This window comes from Chiloscyllium punctatum, chromosome 17 (assembly GCF_047496795.1).
Source record: "Chiloscyllium punctatum isolate Juve2018m chromosome 17, sChiPun1.3, whole genome shotgun sequence".
Classification (NCBI taxonomy): Eukaryota; Metazoa; Chordata; class Chondrichthyes; order Orectolobiformes; family Hemiscylliidae; genus Chiloscyllium; species Chiloscyllium punctatum.
In genome coordinates, this window is record NC_092755.1 from 95,501,278 (window position 1) to 95,525,533 (window position 24,256).

The window sequence follows — 24,256 nt, forward strand, 5'->3', positions numbered from 1 at the left end:
ACATTAATAGCACACTACTGCCACAAATTTCAGCAGCCACTGAATCAGCCAAAGGCAAAAGGTCGTACAGACAGGTTGAACACAGGCAGTATTCGAAGAATTGTGAATGGTGCTGAACGTGCTGCAATGATATGCTTCTGACCTTATGATGTAATCAGCTGAATATCTTTTGGCCTAGGACAATACCATGAAAAAGAAAATGTAAGCCATGTGTTAGGGTTAAGATGATTGGCCTCCTATAGTGACAGCACAATCTAGCACTCCTTCAAGCCTGCACTGGTGTACCAGCCTAGATTGTGTTCAAGTCCTGGGCTAGAACTTAATTCCAAAACCTTCTGACTCAGGCCACAGACTAAGCCACAGGTAATGGACAAACTGAGTCGATTGTGTGCAATGTTGCTAGAGATGCCAATTTTAAAGGTATCAAACTGAGGATCCATCTACTTTTTCACATGGTCATTAATCCCACAGTACCACTTGATCTAGAAAACATGGTCAATGTGGACGGGTTGGGGCTTCCCTCCTCAGCCACCAACCATGCACCCACCTTTGTTCAAGATTCAAAACAGGACTGTCCTGGTAGACTCATCATTTCAGCATTTTTCTTGCCAGAAGGGACTAACTGCTTCCAATCAGGACATTACTTTCTCTTCCTTTATTCAATATCTTATCACGTACATGCACCACCTTCCCAAGGATCTCCAACACTATGACATAGTATTGTGCTTGCTGATTCTAAACTCAAAGGGTTACCATATTGAGGTTTATAAAATCATGAGGGGGCATAGATAGGGTGAATAGCCAATGTCTTTTTTCATGGTAGAGGAGTCCAAAACTAGAGGGCATAGGCTTATGGTCAGAGAGGAAAGACTTAAAAGGGACCAAAGGGATAATTTTTTCATGCAGAGGATGGTGCATCAATGGAATGAGCTTCCACAGGAAATGGTGGAGGTGGATACAATTCCAACATTTAAAAGGAATCTGGATCAATACCTTAAAGTCTTTAGAGGGATATTGTCCAAATGCTGGCAAATGGGATTAGATTAATTTAGGATATCTGGTTGGCATGGACGAATTGAACTGAAGGGTCTGTTTCCATGCTGTATGACACTAGGACTATGATAATCAGGGTGGCCTAAGAGTCCTTTGTCTCTGCTTTGAATAGCAGCTCAACTAATTGCTATCTACCATCACACTCCACTAGCTGGCTGAACCTGCTCTCCTTGGGGTCCACACACTTTCTTAAAATAAACTAAAAGGTGGTGCAATGAAAACCCACAAGTCCTAGCTGTTCCTTTCTTTTTGAGGGATATGTTGAATATTCTTTCTCCAGTCCCACTCTGGTCACCATTTTTTCATTCTTTCATTTTTTGTGCTAACTGCATTTATCTTAATCAACAACTTGAATTTATTATTGCGCTCACAACTGCCTTTTACATTCTTGCACATTTCTCAGATCTGCTCTGGTCTGTTGTCCATTACAAATTTTGGTGATGTTTCTTGCCTTTTAGGGCTTCTGCAACATTGAGCCAGGAAGGAGTCTTGTGCATAACACAATAATACATTTATTTTGTGAAACTTTATTTTGGTTTCCCAATTGACTGTCAACTGGCCTCGGAGGCCTAGGAAGTCACTCAATTGGACATTTGTAAACAGCTATATGAAGTCTGACACTTCTAAAGTAGCCACAAATGCTTTGAGCACTTGAGTACTACGTGAAATAATTCTCTTTGGTCAACCACACTTTTGTTCGCACATTAGGGTATAGGCACTGTCTGAAACATTTATTCTGTTCTCTGAAAAAAAAAAATCAGAAGGGGGACAGAATATGCACTTAGCAAGAGCTTGAAAGCAAACATGCTAAATCTTAAGGAAAAAACACGTTGAAATGATTAGGCTATAAAAAGTCTTCAGAAAATGCAGACCAATTTCACAAGGTGCTTATATTTTTGTCTTAAGTGCACATTCTCGTTCTTCATTTCTTGAAAACTTACTGAAGAAACAGCTTCTTCATCATGTTATGGAGAATACGATGTAGTGCAGGATCATATAGCAGTGAAGAAGGTGATCGCAGCCAACGATAAAAGTGCATCACTTGGTTATCAGCATAAACATTTTGATAGTGAGTGATCTCCTTCACCCAGCCAACAACCATGCTTTTCAAAATTCTGGAACAACAAAACATACATGAATGAAAATAAGGAATAGTATAAATAATCCACTATAACCACAGTGGGCTTATCTTCCTTGCACAGCTACACTGCTGTAAAGAATTAACAACTGGCACCAAATTGAGAGCTTGGATTACAGCATCTTGAAACAAATGGTTACATTTAAGGTATTAGCTTTTGACCCAAAAGTATATCAGATTGATCGATGCTCAGATCCCGATGAAGAGTCCCAGTGAAACTTCTGAAACTCCCCTTTCCACACAAATACCTGAAAGTGTTAGAGCATAAAGCTGCCTCATCATAGCTGGCGAGTGCATTAGCTGCCTGATTACCAGCCATCATGTCTTCGAGGGAAGCTTGCTGGATTACATCGAAGCTGATACCAATACTGGATGCCCCCTCCATATCATTAATGTGATGGGACTGAAGGATGGTATTCACAGCCAAGCTCTGAATATCCAGCTCCACAGAAACTATAAAAGAGAACCAGAATATAAATATTATAGAAAATTCTTAGTAGCAACTTAATTCCAATTATCAGAGTTAAAACAGAACAAGTTTTTGAGAAGGCTTGGACAAAACCTTAATATACCCATACCAGTCAACTGAACAGTTGCTATATTGAGGTTAACTCTGTCAGAATATGCACAACTTTGAGGTGACAACACAAGCAAAAAGTGCAGTAACAGGCAGAGGAGAATATTTCAGACTTAAGGAAAAGTTCACAAAAGAATTAGTTAAAATGTTTAAAACTAAAGAGTTACAATTCCTCAAAGTGCAGGTAGGCAGTAGTGAAAGCAATGGCAGCATACATAAGCTAATGTTTGGGTAGCAAACCACGACCCAGCACAAACTTGAAAATTCAACAAAGGAAACATCAACAAGATTTTCAATTGTGGAGAGTAATTTGTACTATACAGATAACTGAACTACATAAATTTCTGTTTTTCAGTAGCAGCAACAGCAACTCGAAGAGTGGAAGCGTGGACCAGGGGCCTGCCAGGAGCGGTGAGTCACTGATTTGAGCTTTTACATTTGAAATCAGAGAGCAGAGGTTTCTGGGAGAGGAGGGACTTCTTTTTGTTTCTGTCCAACTATATAAGTCAGTGTTTTCTCAACCAGAGACCCTATCCTTGTAGGGCCTCCCATCCAACCGCCTCCTCTAACCTTAAAGAACAGAGACACATCGGATAAGCTTCTCTACTTTTTTACTTTGTGATAAGGGGACTAGCAGGGATGGCAGTGCAGGGAGACCAATGTTCCTCCTGCATGATGTTTGAGGTGAGGGCGGCCATTAGTGTCCCATCCAAGTACATCTGCAGGATGTGCACCCAACTCTCACTCGTCCAAGATAGTGTTAGGGAACTGGAGTGGGAGCTGGATGAACTTCGGATCATTCGGGAGGTAGAGGCTGTGATAGATAAGAGTTGCAGGGAAGTAGTTACTTCCAGACATGAAGAAAGCTGGGTGACTGTTCGAAGGGGGGGATAAAAATGGTCAGTGCAGGGATCCCCTGTGGTTGTTCCCCTGAAAAACAAGTATACCGTTTTGGACACTGTTGAGGGGGACGACTTACCAGGGGTATGCAGTGGGGTCTAGGTCTCTGGCACAGAGCCTGTCCCTGTTGCACAGAAGGGAAGGAGGGAAAGCAGGAGAGTGTTAGTCATTGGGGACTCAATAGTTAGAGGGTCAGATAGTCGGTTTGTTGGGAACGAATGAGACTCACAGTTGGTGTGTTGCCTCCCAGGTGCCAGGGTCCGAGATGTCTCGGTTTATATCTTTGGGGTCCTGAAGGGAGTGGGTGACCAGCCTCAAGTTGTGGTCCACACAGGTACCAACGATATAGATAGAAAGAGGGATAAGGATGTAAGGCAGAATTTCAAGGAGCTAGGGTGGAAGCTGAGAGCTACAACAAATAGAGTTGTTATCTCTGGTTTGTTATCCGTGCCACGTGATAGCAAGGCAAGGAATAGGGAGCGATATCAGCTGAACACGTGGCTGCAGGGATGGTGCAGGAGGGAGGGTTTCAGGTACTTGGATAATTGGGGCTCATTCTGGGGAAGGTGTGACCTGTACAAACAGGACGGTCTTCACTTGAACCAGCGGGGGACTAATATCCTAGGTGGGAAATTTGCTGGTGCTACTCAGGTGGGTTTAAACTAGCTCAGCAGGGGGATGGGAACCTAAGGCGTAGTTGCAGTGCACAGGACGATGAGAGTAGGGAAGATAGGTACTGGATTTCAGGGTCACAGGAATGTGCTGGCAGACAGCAAACTGGTTTGAAGTGGGTCTACTTCAACACCAGAAGTATCCAAAATAAGGTAGGTGAGCTTGCAGCATGGATAGATACCTGGGACTTCGATGTTATGGCCATTTCGGAGACATGGATAGAGCAGGGTGAGGAATGGACGTTGCAGGTTCTGGGGTTTACATCTTTCATTCAGAACAGGCAATGCGGTAAAAGAGGGGGAGGTGTGGCCTTGTTCATCAAGGATAGTATAACGATGGCTGAAAGAACTTTTGACGAGGACTCGTCTACTGAGGTAACGTGGGCTGAGGTGAGAAACAGGAGAGGAAAGGTTACACTGCTTGGAGTTTTTTTTATAGGCCTCCGCAGAGTTCCAGGGAGGTAGAAGAGAGGATTGGCAAAATTATTCTGGGTAGGAGTGAAAGGTGGTCATTATGGGGGACTTTAACTTCCCCAACATTGACCGGAAATGCTATAACTTTAGTACGTCAGATGGATCAGTTTTTGTCTGATGTGTACAGGAGGGTTTCCTGACACAGTATGTCAAAGGGGAGACCACCCTGGATTTGGTGCTTGATAATGAACCAGGCCTGGTGTTTGATTTAGTTGTAGGTGAGCACTTGTGGAGAGAGTGACCATAATTCAGTTACATTTAGTTTAGTGATGGAAAGGGATAGGTACATGCCACAGGTCAAGATGGGGGAAGGGCAATTGTAATATGATTAGGCAAGAATTTGGATGCATAGAATGGGGTAGCAAAATGCAGGGGGTGCAGACAATATGGAAATGTGGAGCTGGTTTAAGGAACAAATATTGCTTGTCCTTGGTAGGTATGTCCCTGTGAGGCAGGGAGAAAGTGATAATGTAAGGGAACTGTGGTTTACTACAGAAATTGCATTTCTTGTTAAGCAGAAAAGGAGGCTTATGTGTTGATGAGGTGAGAGAGTTATAGATCAGTTTAGGAAGGATTTAAAAAAGAGAGTTAAGAAGAGCAAAGAGAGGACATGAGCAGTCTTTAGCAAATAGAATAAAGGAGAACCCTAAAGCTTTCTACAGGTATGTGAGGCAAAAAAAAAGATGACTTGGGTAGGAATTCAGCCAGTCAAAGACAGAAGTGGGAAGTTGAGTGTGGACTCTGTGGAGATTGGAGAGGTACTAAACGAACATTTCTCATCTGTTTTCACTCAGGAAAACGAGAATATTGTAGAGGAGAAGAATGAGGTACGAGATATTAGACTGGAAGGGATCGAGGTTAGGTATGAAGAGGTGTTATCAATTCTAGAAGGAGTGAAAGTAGACAAGTACCCTGGGCAGGATGGGATTTATCAGTGGATGCTCTGGGAGATAGGGAGGAGATAGCAGAGCCTTTAGCTTTGATATTTGCGTCGTCATTGCCTACAGGTTTAATACCAGAGGACTGGAGGATTGCAAATGTTGTGCCCTTGTTCAAGAAGGGCAGTAGAGATGACCCAGGTAATTATAGACCAGTGAGCCTTACTTCTTTTGTAGGAAAGGTTTTGGAAAGAATTATAAGATTTATAATCATCTAGCAAGCAACAATTTGATTTCAGATAGCCAACATGGTTTCGTCAAGGGCAGGTTGTGTCTCACAAAGCTCATTGAGTTTTTTGAGAAGGTGACCAAGCATGTGGATGAGGGTAGGGCAGTTGATGTGGCATACATGAACTTCAGTAAAGCCTTTGATAATGTTGGAGAAAATGCAGAGGCATGGAATTGAGGGTGACCTAGCAGTTTGTATTAGAAACTGGCTTTCTGAAAGAAGGCAGCGAGTGGTGGTTGATGGAAAATATTCTGCCTGGAGTCTGGTTACTAGTGGTGTGCCACAAGGATCTGTTTTGGGACCACTGCTATTTGTCATTTTTATAAATAACTTAGACGCAGGCATAGGTGAATGGATTAGTAAATTTGCAGATGACACTAAAGTCAGTGGAGTAGTGGACAGTTTGGAAGAATGTTACAGGTTGCAGGGGGACTTGGATAACCTGCAGAATTGGGCTGAGAGGTGGCAAATGGAGTTCAATGCAGCTAAATGTGAGGTGATGCACTTTGGGAAGAATAACAGGAAGGCAGAGTACTGGGTCAATGGAAAGATTCTTGGTAGTGTGGATGTGCAGAGGTGTCCATGTACATAGATCCCTGAAAGTTGCCACCCAGGTTGATAGTGCTGTTAAGAAGGCATACAGTGTGTTAGGTTTCATTCATAGAGGGATTGAGATCCGGAGCCGCAATATCATGCTGCAACTATACAAAATGCTGGTGGGGCCACACTTGGAATATTGTGCATAGGTCTGGCCGCCATATTTCAGGAAGGATGTGGAAGCATTGGAAAAGATGCAGAGGAGATTTATCAGGATGTTGCCTGGTCTGAAGGGAAGGTCTTATGAGAAAAGACTGAGGGACTTGGGTCTGTTCTCATTGGAAAGAAGAAATCTAAGAGGAGATTTGATAGAGACATACAAGATGATCAAAGGATTAGATAGGGTAGACAGTGAAAGTCTTTTTCCTAGGATGATGACGTCAGCTTGTACGAGTTGGGCATAACTACAAATTGAGGGGTGATAGATTTAAGACAGATGTCAGAGGCAGGGTCTTTACTCAGAGAGTAGTAAATGTGTGGAATGCCCTACTTGCCAATGTAGTCAACTCAGCCACATTAGGGAGATTTAAACAACCCTTGGATAAGCACATGGATGATGGCAGGTTAGTGTTGGGGGACAAGCTGAGAATAGTTCACAGATCGGCACAACATTGAGGGCGGAAGGGCCTGTTCTGCGCTGTATTGTTCTGTGTCCTAAATGGGCATGATGCACAGAGATTATGTTACTGGACTAGTAAACTGGAGGCACACATTAACACCACAAAATGAAGGTTCAAATTCCACCAAAAGCAGGTGGGAAATTTAAATTCAATTAATTAAATAAAACCTAGAGTAAAACGTCCAGCATCAGGAATGCTAAAATGTTGACATTTGACAGCATTTGAAGTGATCCACAAAGCTTTATGAGACTTTATTAAGATTATTGCATTTAATTCTGGTCGGTATGTTACAGGAAGGATGTGGAGGCTTTGGAGAGAGTGCATATAGGTTTAACAGGATGCTGCCTGGATTAGAGGATATGTGCTATAAGGTTAGGCTAGAAAAACTCAGCATGTTTTCTCTGGAGCGGTGGCAGTTGGAGGAAACTTGATAGAAGTCTATAAAATTATGAGCTGCACAGATAGGGCTCACGGTCAGAATTTTTTACCTCCAGAGTTGAAACATCTAATAAGAGGGAGCATTTAAGGTGAGAAGGGGATAGTTCAAAGGAAATTTCTAATCAGGAAGGAAATCAGAGTTATAGGGGAAAAGACAGGAAAAAGTGGATTTGAGGATCATCAAATCAGCCATGATATCACTGAATAGTAGAGCATACTCAACAGAATGGATAGTGTAATTCTCCTAATTGCTGATATTCTTATCCTCTGTATAGTTGTTTTATTTCTTTGTTTGTTGCAGCTTTTAGGCAGGAGTATGCACAAACAAAGCAAACGAGAAAGGTGCAAATTTTGTTCATTGCATTTAGCAGTACACCATTTGGGCACTGAAATCTGGTCCATCGTTTGCTACACCATGTGGTATTGCCTATGCAAATACAGCCTTTTTTTCTAGGGTTGATTCCTTCCTGCTATTCTCCACGCTCCAGTTATTTTATTATTCTATGCTTTTGAGAATTAGAGGGGGAAGGATGGGCAATAATCCACACTTTTGAACTATATATATAAAAAAGTATAGTTATCCTTATGAAGGTAGGTCCATTGTTGTACAGCAACCCATGTACCTGTGGAGTAACACCCTGGATTATTGATCTCAACTGTTGACTTCTCATCAAATTCCATAACCAGGCGATTATCGTCTGCTTCCTTTCCTCCCAGATCAGGTCGTGATGTTGGAGAAAGCCACAACAGATGGTTATGTCGTCTAAGATGCCTGGAAAAGAAGAGGTCTGACCCAAAGGTTGAGATGTCATCTGGAAGATTTCCAATAGGAATATGATAATACCTGGAAATAAATTATGTAATTAGCATTAAATAACATTTATTTACTACATGACGATTTATTAAAGCATGATTTCATGTTCTTACTTTGTTTTACTACATCAGAGATAAACCCAATGCAGTGAGCATACACTGTACAAGTATCTTCAGGCAAAATGATAGAATGTGATCTATTCAAATTCTGTCAGCCTCAGGTCGTCACATGTGGGTGTGCACTCCCTTCCAATGTTTAAAGTTTTGCCTCTGAACTTTGAAACAAAAACCTCTCTATCTACTGAGTGTATCTGCACCTCCCCCAAAAAGGTCACTGAAGAATGCTCTTGAGAACCTCTGCCAATGTTACCATACAGCTTGCACTTGAAAGAATGTAAGAGTAATGGAGGATTATACCTTTGCAGGCCTTTTCTCAAAACAGACAGATAAGACGGCCAATAATGCAAATTCCAATGGCATGTTCCTGCTGATTTCCCTCTACCTCATCCTCCCATTTCTAAAACAATGTCAATGAAATAGGGCATTGTTAGGTAGCCCAGCATTTTTTGCTCATTCCCAGTTGACCCCAAATCTGAGTGGCAGCCAAGAGTGAACCACAGATTCTGGAGTCACATGTACGCCACACCAGGCAAGAATGGCAGATTTCCTTCCCATTACTGAAGCACATATTCTAACAACAATTGATAATGGTGACATGGTTGCCATTAGACTAGCTTTTAATTCCAAATTTCTAATGAATTTAAATTTCAACATGCGCCATGCTAGGATTTTACCCATGACCCCAGAACAAGAGCCTGGGGCTCTGGTTTACTAGTCCAGTGACAGACATATTGTACAACCTGTTGTAGTCTACTTTTGTAACTGTAAGTTCTCTTACCTGGCCATCTCAAAAGCCTTGGACAAAATACTATCCAAGTTGAGATAGTGTCTGATCATTCTGCGGACACCATGGCGCTGCCAATCCAGTACACCATAATTAATATCATCATTTACATGAACAGGCACCAATGGAAACTCATCGAAAACTGACATCCCATTTGTCAGCCTCTTTAGCTGCCACTTTGATTGCACTGCAATGAGAGTTGGTCCTCTTTTCTCATCCTTTAAAAGAAAAAGAACTTAAAATCAGTTAACTTCATGCCATCCTACTACAGATTGCAGTATTAACAGTAGTTCCAACTTGCTTCCCTCCCTTATGTTTAATAATTGACAAAGAACAGAGATATACAGTGGTTACACAATGCCAGGGACATCCTACTATTGTACACCTACACTTTGCCAGCCACACAGTTAAGGGAATTTCAATCCCTGCAATGCCTTTTAGCAACACTAAGATAAAACATAGCTGATAAATAGCAGTTGTAACCAAACAACGAGTGCTGCATGCTCCTATGTTTTGCAATCTACCTCAAGTATAACAGTCAGCACACGGATTGATGCTATCGTACAATTCATACAGATGCCTGTAAGGGTGGTAAAGGCATAAATCCACAAAACATTTTAGTAGTATTCAGGTGTGCACTTGTGATGCCAAAGCATACAAGGCTACAGGCTAAGTGCTGGAAAATGGGATTAGAATAGTCAGGTGGTTGTTTCTGACAGGTACAGTTACAATGGGCCACAGGGCCTTTCTGTGCTGCAAATCTCAATGATTTTGAGAATATATATTCAACTTACTTGTGAGCAAATCCACCTCAAACAAAGATGATGGAATTGCGGTAGCCACTAACCTATTGTAGCAGTGTCCACAAGTGAAGATACCACACTAACCAAACAAAGTCAAAATGGCAATTATATTTAGAATATAAATATAGCTAAGAAAGTTTAAGCTCAGACCCAATAAACTAATTAGTATCTATCCTTTAATTTGCTTGTCTGTCTATCTTGTAAATCTGTAAAAGTGTTGGCATTTACTTAAATATATTTAGCTGCTTGCTTTGGATTATCATATGTATTAAATCCAAGGTGACATTTTATTCAAAACCTGGAAGTTCATTACAGTAAAATACAGACATGCAGAGCTGCATTGTGGACATAGCTTTTAAATGTATGGAATTGTATATTAGTGCAAATCCATTAGTTTACATATCATCTTCAAGATGCACGACACAACTCGCCAACATGTCAGCAACACCTCCCAAACCTAGCAGCTATATCACCAAATGCAAGAGAACACCACCGCCTTCAAATTCCATTCAAAGACATCCACCAGCTTGAGACAATGCATCAACATTTCTCTATCACTGATTTGGCTATGATCTTGAACTCTCTACCTACCACTACTGTGGGGGTACCTTCACATTATATTTAATGATTCCAGCTGGTTATAATACAGAACAAGTTATAATACAGAACAGATCCCAGATAGAAACCTTCTTTGATATACCATAAGTTCTATTTTCTTTAGTTCTGTATGGCGGTCAGCTGTTTAACATATTTACAAGAACCTGCCAATGTACTTTCAATAAAATAACCAAGTTTAATACATACAAAGAAAAACAAAAATTATTTTAAACTATGCAAGTACGATTTAAAATGTTCTTAATACAAAATTTCAGAAGGAAAGATTGAACTTTTCACTTAAATGTCAGGGAAGGGTCACCTTAAGTCCATGGTAAAGCTCTTATTCAGTTAACATGGCTGTCACTTATTTGTTTTGTCAAATTTTTGCATTCTCCTGATACTTTCTGCTTCAATTAAAGTCCCTACTGACACCTTTAAATAAAGGTACAAACTCATTTCACTTAGTCCATAACAAATGTTCCTTGAATGCACATCTTCAACATCCTAATAGCTTGCTGACGTCACTGGAGTTTTTCATCGACTGATTTCTAAGCCACTCAGGAATTCTTTTTAGGTCAGACTACAAATAATAGCACCTTGGCTTCAAAGAATCGCATCTCTCTGAATGAACCTGCACATTTCTTGATTTCTTCTGGATTGTTCTGACTGTGTCACAAGACTCTGGTTGATAGGCAAATAGCTTTTTCACATTTTTGATCTTTGCTTTCTAATGCACTGAACTGTATACTTTAAAGGTTCAAATACTGGATGGCATCATTTATATAAACAACTCAGATGTGAACACAGGGGATATTGTTAATAAGTTTGCAAATGATACCAAAATTGGAGTTGCAGTGGACAGCGAAGGAGGTTACCTCAGAGTAGAGTCATTCCTGAAGAAGGGCTCATGCCCGAAACGTCAATTCTCCTGCTCCTTGGATGCTGCCTGACCTGCTGCGCTTTTCCAGTAACACATTTTCAGCTCTATCTCAGAGTAGGATCTTGATCAGATCGGCCAATGGGCCATGGAGTGACAGAAGGAGTTTCATTTGGATAAATGGGAGGTGCTGCATTTTGGAAAGTAAATTAGGGCAGGATTTATACAGCTTAATGGGGACTGTTGCCAAATAAAGAGACCTCAGAGTGCAGGTTCATAGTTCTTTGAAAATACAATCACCGCTGGATAGGATAGGAGGAAGGCATTTGGTATGGTTTCCTTTGTTGGTCAGAATATTGAGTATAGGAGTTGGGAGGACATGTTGCGGCTGTACAGGACATTGGTTATTGGAATACTGTGTACAATTCTGGTCTGCCTCCTATCGGAAGGATGTTGCTAAACTTGAAAGGGATGAGAAAAGATTTGCCAGGATTGAAGGGTTTGAGCTACAGGGAGAGACTGAAAAGGCTGGACCTGTTTTCACTGCAGCATCAGAAGCTGAGGGGCATGGATTGCCTTACAGAGGTTTCGGAAATCATGAGGGACATGGATAGGGAAATTAGACAAGATCTTTTCCCTGGGGTAGGGGATTTCAGAAATAGAGGGTATAGGTTTAGGGAAGGGAAAATTTTAAAAGGGTCCTAAGGGCAACTTTTTCACAGAGAGTTTAGTGTGTGTATGGAATGAGCTGCCAAAGGAAGTTGTAGTAGCTGGTACAATTACAACATTTAAAAGTCATCTGAATGGATATTTGAATAGAAAGGGTTTAGAGGGATATGGGCCAAGTGTTGGCAAATGGGACTAGATTAGTTTAGAATATCTGGTTGGCATGGATGATTTGGACGAAGGGTCCGTTTTCATGTGTACATCTCTGTGACTCTAAATAATGTACTGAAATGCACTTAAATAAAACAAATCTCCAGAAATCGTGTCATCACTCAAAAAAATTCTAGGAGGAAACTAAAAATACATCTTCCTTTTCTTAACACAATAAAAGTATAATTTCAAAATAAAGCTGTCATTCTTCCACTTTAGAACACAAGCTCTCAACCTACAAGATTCTATGAACCTTCACCATGTTATGGACAGCAGTGTCTCAAGAGGGTGACTCACAATGATCACATTAAGAGAAAGAATGGTAACGCTCACATTTCATGTGTAAAAGTTACTTTCAACTCCAATGAAACACGAAAATACAAAGTTTTAAATTGTTCTTGTTGAACAGAATCCAGATTAATTCAGTAAGCTATCATTCACATTTGAAAACTTCTAATAGCTCCCTCAAAATTAATGTAAAAATATTTCAGTTTAAAGCTCATTTTGTATTTTCCAGTCAGCCATAACTTTTGGTGCTTAGGTAACAATGTCAAGCAAACCAATGGATTAGAAATGGGTGAACAAACCATTTTTGTACTTGTTAAAAAAGGAATAATGCATTACCTTATAGCTCAGCAAAAGACGCTGAATCGCTCTGTAGATTAACTTTGGGTCTTTTTCTGCCTGAACTTCAAATGTGTGCTTATCAGGTGGCAGCAGCTCTTCATCTAATTTCTCCAGCATAGCAGTGCGTTCAGATGTATATAGATTATTCAAATTCGGCATTTGATTACTGCGCACCTAATGAGATATAAAAATAGATAGAATAAAAATAGCCACCGCCAGATTAAAATCTTATGAAAATATTCTGGTTCCTAATACATCATATCATTTTAAATTATGAACAGTTGTTAGTCAGAAATAAGCTTTAGATCGGTGAAAGTCACCCTGGACTAGACAACTGCTACTAAAATATATTCAAAAATATAAGAACATTCACTGAAGGATTATTGTATAATTTTAAATCAGTAGTCAGTCACTATCACCTGTAAAATTCAAAATTAGATTTCATAATAGGTATAACAGCCGTATTTCAACCAAGACTTACTTACAAAAGATCGATGCATTCCCAAAGATCCCTCATTCCATTTGAGAATAATAAAGATTAGAAGTCTCCACATTTGGTACTGTGCATGATCAACTATGTTTCATGAAAAATTCTGTACTCAAGAGGTGAAAAGTTCATTACAATTATGTAATATAGACCATTAGGCTTGTGCTAGCTCCACCAAAGAATCATTCATCTGTCCTATGTCCCTGAATCCTGAATACCTTGTAACTGGAACAGTATCCTCTCTTTTTCTATCAAAATAATCCATGAAAGTGAACATTAACATTACAACATGGAACAATGTCTTTCCCAGAAAGCAAATAATTACAATACAGCAGCATAGAAAATCTAATTACTTCAAAATATTTTATATTAATATATTTTCCACATCATTGATGATTAATCCCAATTTAATGACAATTTTATTTGGCTCCCAAATAGCAGCCCTCTGTATTTAAACACTAACATGTTACAGTTACGTCGTCATATTGCAATGAAAGTGCCCAAACAGTCTGATTTTTGAGCAACCCTTATTCCCAATGCAGGTGGCGATGAGGACATGCAACATTTAGTCTTGAAACCTGATGCACATTCCGAGTAGGTCTCAGTCATCTAATGCAGCTTAGCTTTCCAATCTGGAGGGTTGCATATCTTCCTAACTTTCAGTACTTTGGTTAAAAGATTTTCGGGTTCTTTAGGCACGCGTTTTAAAAATTAGAGTCAAGTTCATCTGTACAACTTTGAAATGTACGAAAACTCTTGACAGAAAATGTATTTTGAAATATGCTCAACATCAATCAGAAATACATGATTGTGCTTTTGAAGGCATCTATATTCGATAAGAGTATTATCATTTCCTTCCTTCAAGTACTTGTATGTTAGGATTTTCATTGTCCTATTTGATATTTTTCAGATACAACATGGAGACCAGGTGTAAGAAAAGATAGTCTTCTTTTATGCCTGACACAGATGGTCTTGCTGTTGTGAAGTGGGGTAGTCAGGATGTTTCTTTGGCATAGCCATAGCTTGATGCCCAGTTTGAATTTCCTATTACCCCACAAAGGCTTAGTCAAATAAAAAATATTTTCTGATGTGTAAATGTAGCTACTGACCAAGAGAAAAGCTATTGATTAATATTGATTGTACATACAAAGCTTGTGTACATCTTCTTTGATGTTATTGAAGCTTCAAGTGTAGTTTGCACAAATAGTGAGTCTTTAATATGAATGCTGGTAAAGTCATGTTTTTTAAAATAAAAAATTGTAGGCATAAACTCATGCTCCCACCATAAACAAACATTATGGTGGTTCAACATATTCTCCACTGCAGCAATTGTAACAAGGTCAGCCAGAAGAATCTCAGAATATGAGTTCCCTTATTGGGGCTGTTAACTTGGTCCAATCAGGGAGCCATGGCTGACAGATTATAAATAGAAATTTCAGAGCTGACCCTGAAGAAGCTGGATCAGTGTCAAGTATTATGCACATGTACATAAATAGTGACTTGGTGATGGGACAGTGGCCCCTGGAGTTATTTCATCCATCTTTCATAAAACGCATCTCTGAAAGGAAACTAAGGATACCACAGATGTCACTACTATTGCTAACCAGCAATTGAAATGAATTCTCAAGCTAAGTGACAAATAACAGCATTGAGAATCCATTTTTGATTTCATGATTCTCGCTTCATAACTTTTATGATCATCCACATTTGTAATAAGCTGCACCCGCCACCCCTAGCTCGTTCCACACATTGTCCCCCACTACTTTAACTTTTCTTGGTATGCAGTACTCTGACAAAGATAAACACTGATGTGCATTCAGCTCTAATAATATTATCCAGTAACTAGCTTCCATGTTTTGTACAAGATCATTCCATCTAACAGTTTCTATCAAGACAACCTTTGACAGAGAAACCTTGTGTCCATCGAAAGTCCTTTTTGAAAATGTCCATTTTACGAAGACAGCAGCAATTGCCCTAACCTCAGAGGAAACAGAATATCAATTACAAAAGTGAAAAGGCACATTACATGGGGATATCACTTAGTTGCACCTCCACAAGTTATTCGTTTCATGGCACTGGCAATGACATGCCATTTCAACTATGTAAACAATATCCTGATTTGTTTTCCTGATCTGAACAGTGTTACTCCTGTATCTACTGAACACTATTTTCTTTTAAACACAGAATCTTGGAGCTATAGGCATTAGTAGGTCTTTAGTACGCCGAGCCAAATTGAAGGATTCCAACAGACCTAAGTGGAATTTTATTCAATTCCCATCAACCACATAGGTGCACTTTCCAGCAGCAGTCACTTATCAGAGAAACTGTGGCTAACCACGACACTAGCTGGGTCATGATCAATTCTATTTATAGTTTCTATAGTTCAGCCAGCACATCAAAAAAATTAAATGAGGCCCACTTTTGGTCTTTTACAATATTCTTAAAACAAAACACAATTTTATGGGATACAATATTCCTTCTTGATGTAGTCATCTATAGTTAACTCAATGGCTGATTGTCTTTTAATTACTTACAGTGTCAAGAACAAATACAGAAGCCTTCCTTTGAGAGGGGATGAACAAGCCAAATAAAGCCTTATTCCCTTGGGCATTGTGGTAGAAGTAAATATGTCGAATGCTACCTACAAAAAGAAGAAGCCAGGAATTATTTCAATTGTAATCATAATCGACATTTTTCCTAAACTCTAATTGACCAATGGCTCAGCTTTTTAAACTCTGTAAATGGGTGGAAAAACCTTATTGAAATGGATGCCAGCATAAACACTTTGCTACAGAATTAAGCTGGTTTGAAATTATGATCAGAGTCAGAGCTTGCATATTTTGATTTGAAGGACCAGTGCTTTGGGCTATTCTAAGACATCAAGTTTGCAGAAGTGCAACTTAAGATGGAGCCACACACTCCGGAAGTCTCTGCTAGTACAAGACACACAGACTTTAAAATGGCACTAGCCAATAAAAGGAAGGACTGATTACTGTGATCTGAAACAGGTACCATAAGTAAAACTTGAATAAAAGAGGAACTATTGTCAATCCACAGAAAGCTAAGAAAATAAAAAGGTTTTAATAACACCATTCACCATGTCAGGTTGTTCAACAGTACTTCCTTGGCTCTGAAATGAATACACTGAGGATGGACTTGCCATACGCTAATGTGCATTTTGGAAATGAGACTGCATATGCACAGCTGGCTTGCCCCACTTTAGCTTTTCAGATGACGGCCTTTTGATTCATACAAGTTTGAATTTCCATTCATCTTCAGATCTAAATCCACCTCTATGTTGTGAATGAATTGGTATCACTGTCAGTACTGAAGGAGGCTGGGTTAGAAGAGGAATCAAACATGCCCCAATTGAAAGAAGTACGGTGTTCTCATCAAGGCAGGTTGGAAGTCTCTAATGAGGGGAGGTATTAGGGGAGAGGTGGGGATGATAGGGCCTTAATTGGGCTACAGACTGGTGGACATTCTGATGCCTTGCTCTACCCATAAAAGTAAATGACAGGGGAAGGTATACTGGCAGCCGAAACAAAATCAGAAATTGCTGGAAATGCTCAGCAGGTTTGGCAGCATCTGTGGAGAGAAATTAGAGTTAACATTTCGTGTCGAGTGACCCTTCCAAGATCCCTTCACTCAACCTGAAACATTTACTCTGATTTCTCTCCATAGATGCTGTCAAACCCGATGAGCTTTTCCAGCAATTTCTGTTTTTGTGTCAGCATCGGCAGTTTTTTTTCAATTTTTACTTGAAATTGTGAGGCTAACTTCAATTTTCAATATTGTAAGCATAAAAGCAGAGTAATCTAAAAATCTAATCTATGAAACCAAAACTATCAGTTGATTTTAATTTGTGTGAAATTAGAATTTGGTAGAATTCTTCTCTACCAAATCTTCTCTACCCAAATTTCTTTCACCTCATAGAATTGCACTTTTTGGGAACTTTAAACACCATCAATAGATAAACTGCTGAAAAGTTTAAACAAAAAAAAGTGAAAATTTTGTTAAAAATATGACTTCTGGTACGTGAAAACTGGCAATTATTTCAAATCTACTAAATCAAGTAAATTTCCTGTTTCTAATACAAACTTAACACGTATTGAGAAATGTCTCTCTTGAAGCTTTGTTTGCAGTTAATTTCAGAGCTTGTGTAGTTTTGGTTCAAGAGGGATTAACCATAGATTGAGATGGGTGGAAAAAATAACTTGAGAAAATTCTGTAATTTGTAACAAGTAGCATTGACTTTGTGGATGCAAGCCTATGGAAATTTGCAAACATACTACCTTGTTGAGACTGAAAATAATCATTACATTACAGGTATTGTAAAACCAGTGACAATGTCAAGAACACACTTGTATCAAACCAGGACAAGTGAAGAAGCTACCTATGAATCAAAGCTTGTTCACTAATCAGTAATGTTTACAAATTTTATTTGGCTACTTCAGACTACTTGTCTTGTTACTAAAGGGATTAGCACTATTTAATTCAAACTAGAAAGCCCATTTTTAAGCATTCTTTTAGAGCTAAGAAATTTAATTTCAGATTTTTTTCTACTCCCTCGTGATACATCTTCAACTGACATATTGCTTTTAGTCAAGAAGCTAATGCCACTTAAGTAAATAGCTAAAGACTAAATATCCTCAATGTTGCATTTTAGCAATGCATTAGGTTAAACTCCCATCCAAATACTCGTTAACTTGAAATAAAATAAAATTATAGTCAGCACAGAGCTGAAATTGATCACTTGTGTAGGAGTTTGCCGTCTGACTGTAGAAAATCCATTTCAGTTTCTCAAGTCTTATTAAATTGCCTTCCTCACATTTCCATGAAGCCTCCAACAGAGGAGATCAGGGACCAATGTTTTAATTCTTGAATTGGAGAAGCTGGCATTAATGGGGTGGTACACTGAGGCATGGGACATTCATGAGACTGAGCAGATGTTACAACAGATAAGTTAGCACTGCACAACAATCACCAGGCAAGGGTGTTCCCTCCCAGTCGGGGAGCACTTCAGTGGTCAGGGACATTCAGCCTAGGACCTTCAGGTAACCATCCTCCAAGGCGGCACGGTGGCACAGTGGTTAGCACTGCTGCCTCACAGCGCCAGAGACCCGGGTTCAATTCCCGCCTCAGGCGACTCTCTGTGTGGAGTTTGCACATTTTCCCCGTGTCTGCGTGGGTTTCCTCCGGGTGCTCCGGTTTCCTCCCACAGTCCAAAGATGTGCAGGTAGGTGAATTGGCCATGCTAAATTGCCCGTAGTGTTAGGTAAAGGGGTAGATGTAGGGGTATGGGTGGGTTGCGCTTCGGCGGGGCGGTGTGGACTTGTTGGGCCGAAGGGCCTGTTTCCACACTGTAAGTAATCTAATCTAATCTAATCTAAAGGCGGACTTCGGGACAAGCAACAGTGCAAAATGGCCGAGTAGAGGCTGATAGCCAAGTTTGGTACTCATGATGATGGCCTCAACTGGGACCTTGGGTTCATGTCACATACAGGTGACCCTACTGCACTGTACACTCCTTCATATATAAAATATATATACACACACCTTCTCATACGCAAACACATACAGCCCCCACACACACAAATCCATGCACGCACCCTCTCACACGCTTACACCCTATCACTCTCTCTCACATACGTTACCAAGCTTTATTTTGCTCAAAAAGTGAATAACCTACAGTCAATCCATGTAAGATTTTGTAAATCGCACTTTGGAAATATAACGAATCTGACTCAAGATTGGGACAGACTTTAACCTCACATCTTTAATGCACTGCCTGAGCTTAGATGAGTCCTTTTGTTAGAAAACCTGAAGTTATCTTGAGAATGTGATTTAAAAGGAATTCTGGGACTTACATATTAACGAATCGAATAAAAGATGAAAGACTTCATCTGAGTTTGTTTAATATGTTTCAGCTGCGTGATACTGTAACCCTTTGCTTTCAATTCTGTGTTTTATGGTCCTGCTCCACAACCACCTGATGATGAATCAGTGCTTCAGAAGCAAGTGCTTCCAAATAAACCTGTTGGACTATAACTTGGAGTCATGTGATTTTTAACTTGATTCTTGAAGGTTTTATGGTGTAGTAGGAGCACCCCTATCTCTGAGACAAAGGCTGTGGGTTTGCATTCCACCCCAGAACTTTTGGCTAAGGAATGTATGTTTAGAATGCAGCCAAACAAGTCAAGTAGCGACATGCAATTCTTCCAAAACATACCAATAATTCATGTGTTTGTATGAATTTCTCCAGTTCTCATCACGAACAACAGCAGGAGAAATTCACATGAACCTATAAATTAGAAATAGAAGGCACACAGTAACCTCAAGTCTGACCTATTACTCAATAAAAATCATGACTAATCTGACCGTTCCACATTTCAGTCGACCCCAATAACTGCTCATCCCCATGCTCATCAAGAATCTGACTTTGCCTTAGAAATATTCAAAAGATTACTTCCATTGTCTCTCAAGGAAGGGAGAGTTCCAAAGACTCATGATCTTCTGCAACAAAAAGAAAATCATGTCTTCAGTGGCAGACCCAATATTTTTAAGCAGTGATCCCTAGTTCTAGGTTGTTACTAGTGGAATCATCCTTCCCACATGCACCATGCTATGACGCCTCACGGTCTTTTCAATTGGAATCAAAGCCAGATTTTACTCTAAACTCCAGGTGTTACGAGCCTAGCTATCTAATCTTTCCTCGTAAGACAACCTGCCCACTCCAGGTATTGATCTACTAAGCATTCTCCAATCTGCTTCCAATACTTTCTTAAACAAGGATAATAACTGCACAAAGACTTCAAGATATAGTTCAGCAATGCCTGTCTAACTGAAGCATAATCTCCCTACTTTTGTCTTCATTGCCGCCCTCACAATAAACGTTCAATTAAGTTACCTAATTATTTGTTGTATTTCCAGGCTGATGATAGCATAGGAGGAGGGGTTAGTAAATTTGCGGATGACACTAAGATCGGTGGAGTTGTGGAAAATGTCGAAGGATGTTGCAGGTTACGGAAGGACATAGATAAGTTGCAGAACTAGGCTGAGTTCTGGAGTTTAATGCGGAAAAGCGTGACGTGATTCACTTTGGAAGGAGCAAAAGGAATAAAGAGTACTGGGCTAATGGGAAGATTCTTGACAGTGTGGATGAGCACAGAGTTCTCATTGTCCATGTCCATAGATCCCTGAAAGTTGCCACCTGGGTTGATCTGATTGTAAAGAAGGTGCACGATGTGTTAACTTATACTGGTAGAGAGATTGAGTTTCGGAGCCATGAAGTCATTCTGCAGCTGTACGAAACTCTGATGTGGCTGCACTTGGAGTATTGCGTACAGTTCTGGTCGCTGCATTACAGGAAGGATGTGGAAGCTTTGAAAAGGGTACAGAGGAGATTTATTAGGATGTTGCCTGGTATAGAGGGATGGTCTTATGATGAAAGGCTGAGGGTCATGAGGCTGTTTTCGTTAGACAGAAGGTTGAGAGGTGACTTAATTGAGACATCCAAGAAAATAAGAGGGTTAGATACAGTGGACAGTGAGAGCATTTTCCTCAGATGGCGATGGCTAGCATGAGGGAACACAGCTTTAAATTGAGGGGTGACAGATATAGGATAGATGTCAGAGGTAGTTTCTTTACTCAGAGTAGTAGGGGCGTAGAATGCCCTGCTTGCAACAGTGGTAGGCGATGTAAGTTAGCTCGCTGAGCTTGAGTTTGTTTTCAGACGTTTTGTCACCATACTAGGTAACATCATCAGTGAGACTTCAGTGAAGCGCTGGTGGTATGTATCCTTTAGTTTCATTAGTCGTTGTTTAAGTGTGTTTGTAGGTTTGTGGGCTCCCATGCTGCCAAGGGGTCTGAGTAGTCTGGATTATGTCATTGGTATAAGGTAATGTGGTTATAGGTTTTGGATGCGTGGTGTCTGCTTGCTTGGGCTTGTTTCTGAGGAAGCGGCTAATGAACCTAAAGGATCAATTAGATACTACCAGCAAAACAAACGTCTTTTACAAGATACAATGCAAGAACTGCAAAAAAAAACACTACATCAGACAAATTGGCAGGAAACTTGCCACCAAGATACATGAACACCAACTGGCCACCAAAAGACACAACTCACTATCACTAGTTTCTATACATATAGACAAAGGAGACACCACTTTGACTGGGACTAAACAACACATCCTAGCACAGGTGAAATAAAGACAACCATGAGAATTCTTAGAGGCATGGCATTCGAACCAGAACACCATCAATAAACACATCGATTAAGATCATATCTACCTTCCCTTGAAAAAAAGAACCGGAAATGACATCACCTACCTTAAGAAACCAAGACCTATAAAGAGAGAGGTGGGACATACCATCAGCACTTCACCGGAGACTCTCACTGATGTATGGTGACGAAATGTCCGAAAACAAACCTTCAAAGCTCTGTGAGCTAACTTACATACTTATCATCAACCGGAGCTACAAATCTTCAAGAATCAGTAACAATAGTAGACTTGCCAGCTTTAAAGGGCATTTAAATGGTCATTGGACATATGGATGAAAATGGAATAGTGTAGGATGGATAGGCTTTAGATTGATTCCATAGGTCGGCACAACATCAAGGGCCAAAGGGCCTGTACTCTGCTGCAATGTTCGATGTTCTAACATTTTTTTGAATCATGCATTAGGACACCCAGATTCCTTTGCATCTGAGTTACACGAGTTCATGGTTTAGATAATGTGTTTCATTTTTATTCCTGGTCAGTCACATAATGGAAAGAACATTAGAGCCTTTCTACCCTTAGCTTCAGACTATAAAATGCAAGTAAAAGTGCATGTTGTCAAAGCAACTCAGATTTCATGAACCACAATAGAGTACTGCTGATTCAATGTAAAATCTTCCATTAGGAACAGCTTCATGAGACAAGACGAGGGCTGAGCTGGGGCTAAAGAAACAAATCAGGACAAGAGACAACCATCATCTAAAACGCCGAATCGCTACAACTGCAAAACTACAGACTTATGCAACCTATGAACCAAAAATTAATAATGTGTACTAGTTACTGTATAGGTATTAATTAGAAAACCTATTTATTGAGCCAGTATCTTTTCCTTCAATATTTTCATTCCTTTATGAACTGGAATGGAGTTGTTTGAAAGCAACTTTTTCCATCTCACTAATGAGCCTATTCACGGGCTAATTTTGGCATCCAAACAGATGATTCAATCCATCATAATATTCTCGACATACAAGTGCATATTTGAAAGTTTGTGGCTTGCTCGCTCTTGCCTATCTTCAAAACTGAATTGCATAATAACTCATTTTTCTTAAATGGCAAGACGTCAAATACATGGAAGCACCCTATAACCTATATATAAAATGATGTAAAGTTAGAAGCACTAAGAAAAACAAATTACACCACTAGATGAAAATCAGTGTTTATTCCACTTATTGGTGTTGAAAGGTGGGCATTTTCACCTCTATACTTGTGAAGCAGTAATTTAAGGCAAGGTAAAGAAATATATTTGCACATCACACAAGAGCTGTCCAGTAAAGAAACTTTACTTTCAAGCCGAAGGTATTATGGCAAGTTATCCTCGAAACTAGTAAAATGCCTTCGACAGCAGCTCTTGCTTTGCAATATGCAAGTTGATAATGGAAGGACAGGAGATACAAATGAGTTATTAACACACCATTAAATCATTCCTCTTCCAGAGAGGAAGCCACAAATCTTACTTATCTAGTTTTTGATCACAAGGATTCCCAGAAATTGGTTGAAGCTCCTGAAGAAGACACGTAATTACCTGGTTCCAGATAATTAAATTGTGCTAATGAACGCATTTCCAGTTGTTCCAACTCAAAGGTGTCCACTTCTCGTCCTATAAGGTGAGGTGATAATTGCCTATTCACCATGCAGATGCATCCAAGCTGGATGAGGGCACGAAAGAGCAGGGGAATCTAGGAAAACGCATACAAAGAAAATCTGGATAAAGTTAACTATTCTTTAAAATACTACAACTGATTGTTGAAATCCAGTTAATTGCGATAATCAATTAGAAATTAAAAATACCTAAAATACTTTGAGAATTATCAGACTAGTTTAATTTGTGCAGTAATGGAGATTACATTGGGATAATGATGGGGCATCTTGACACATTTGGCACAGGATAATGATAGGGTACTGAAATAGATACTGCATAACTGATTTTTTTTTTAGTTGCATGACAATATTCTATATGGGATTAAAGATCAAATTGCTATCACCTGGCCCCAAAGAATCTGGAAAATAACTCAAAAGCATTATCAAAGATGAAATGTCCCAATCTCCACTTTTAGAATCCTACATATAGTGCACCACCGTTCAAAATCCAGTTTCTCCTGTACTGAGCACTCCTACTCTATTGAATGTCTTATGATAATCATGCATTGAATGGGGTCAAAGTCTTACACCCAATGAAAGTTGGTGCACATTTGAGAGAGCCATACAGAAGCTAGAGTATTACACCTGATACTGGAATCATGAAGTTGCCTTTCCCCAACAAATGTTGATAATGCCAACATTATGTGGCTTTATTTCAGTCGTTGAGAATGTGAGACCTTTGTTCTAAAAACTTAAAAAAAAATGTTCATATGCACT

General features: G+C 39.7%; 1 protein-coding gene across 3 annotated transcripts in view; it reads right to left on the bottom strand.

The window, feature by feature from the left end:
• pole (polymerase (DNA directed), epsilon) overlaps positions 1-24,256 on the bottom strand; it is a 142,895-nt gene that overhangs the window by 33,179 nt on the left and 85,460 nt on the right. For all 3 annotated transcript variants that reach the window (XR_011963004.1, XM_072588000.1, XM_072588001.1), the window contains exons 34-40: positions 23,424-23,577; positions 16,154-16,260; positions 13,130-13,306; positions 9,347-9,570; positions 8,259-8,479; positions 2,440-2,644; positions 1,995-2,168 (exon numbers count right to left, since the gene is read on the bottom strand). Coding sequence is in view for 2 of the 3 variants with exons in the window: in XM_072588000.1 (XP_072444101.1) it covers positions 1,995-2,168; positions 2,440-2,644; positions 8,259-8,479; positions 9,347-9,570; positions 13,130-13,306; positions 16,154-16,260; positions 23,424-23,577 (1,262 nt within the window). In the remaining variant the exon portion in view is untranslated. The remainder of the gene's footprint in view (positions 1-1,994; positions 2,169-2,439; positions 2,645-8,258; positions 8,480-9,346; positions 9,571-13,129; positions 13,307-16,153; positions 16,261-23,423; positions 23,578-24,256) is intronic.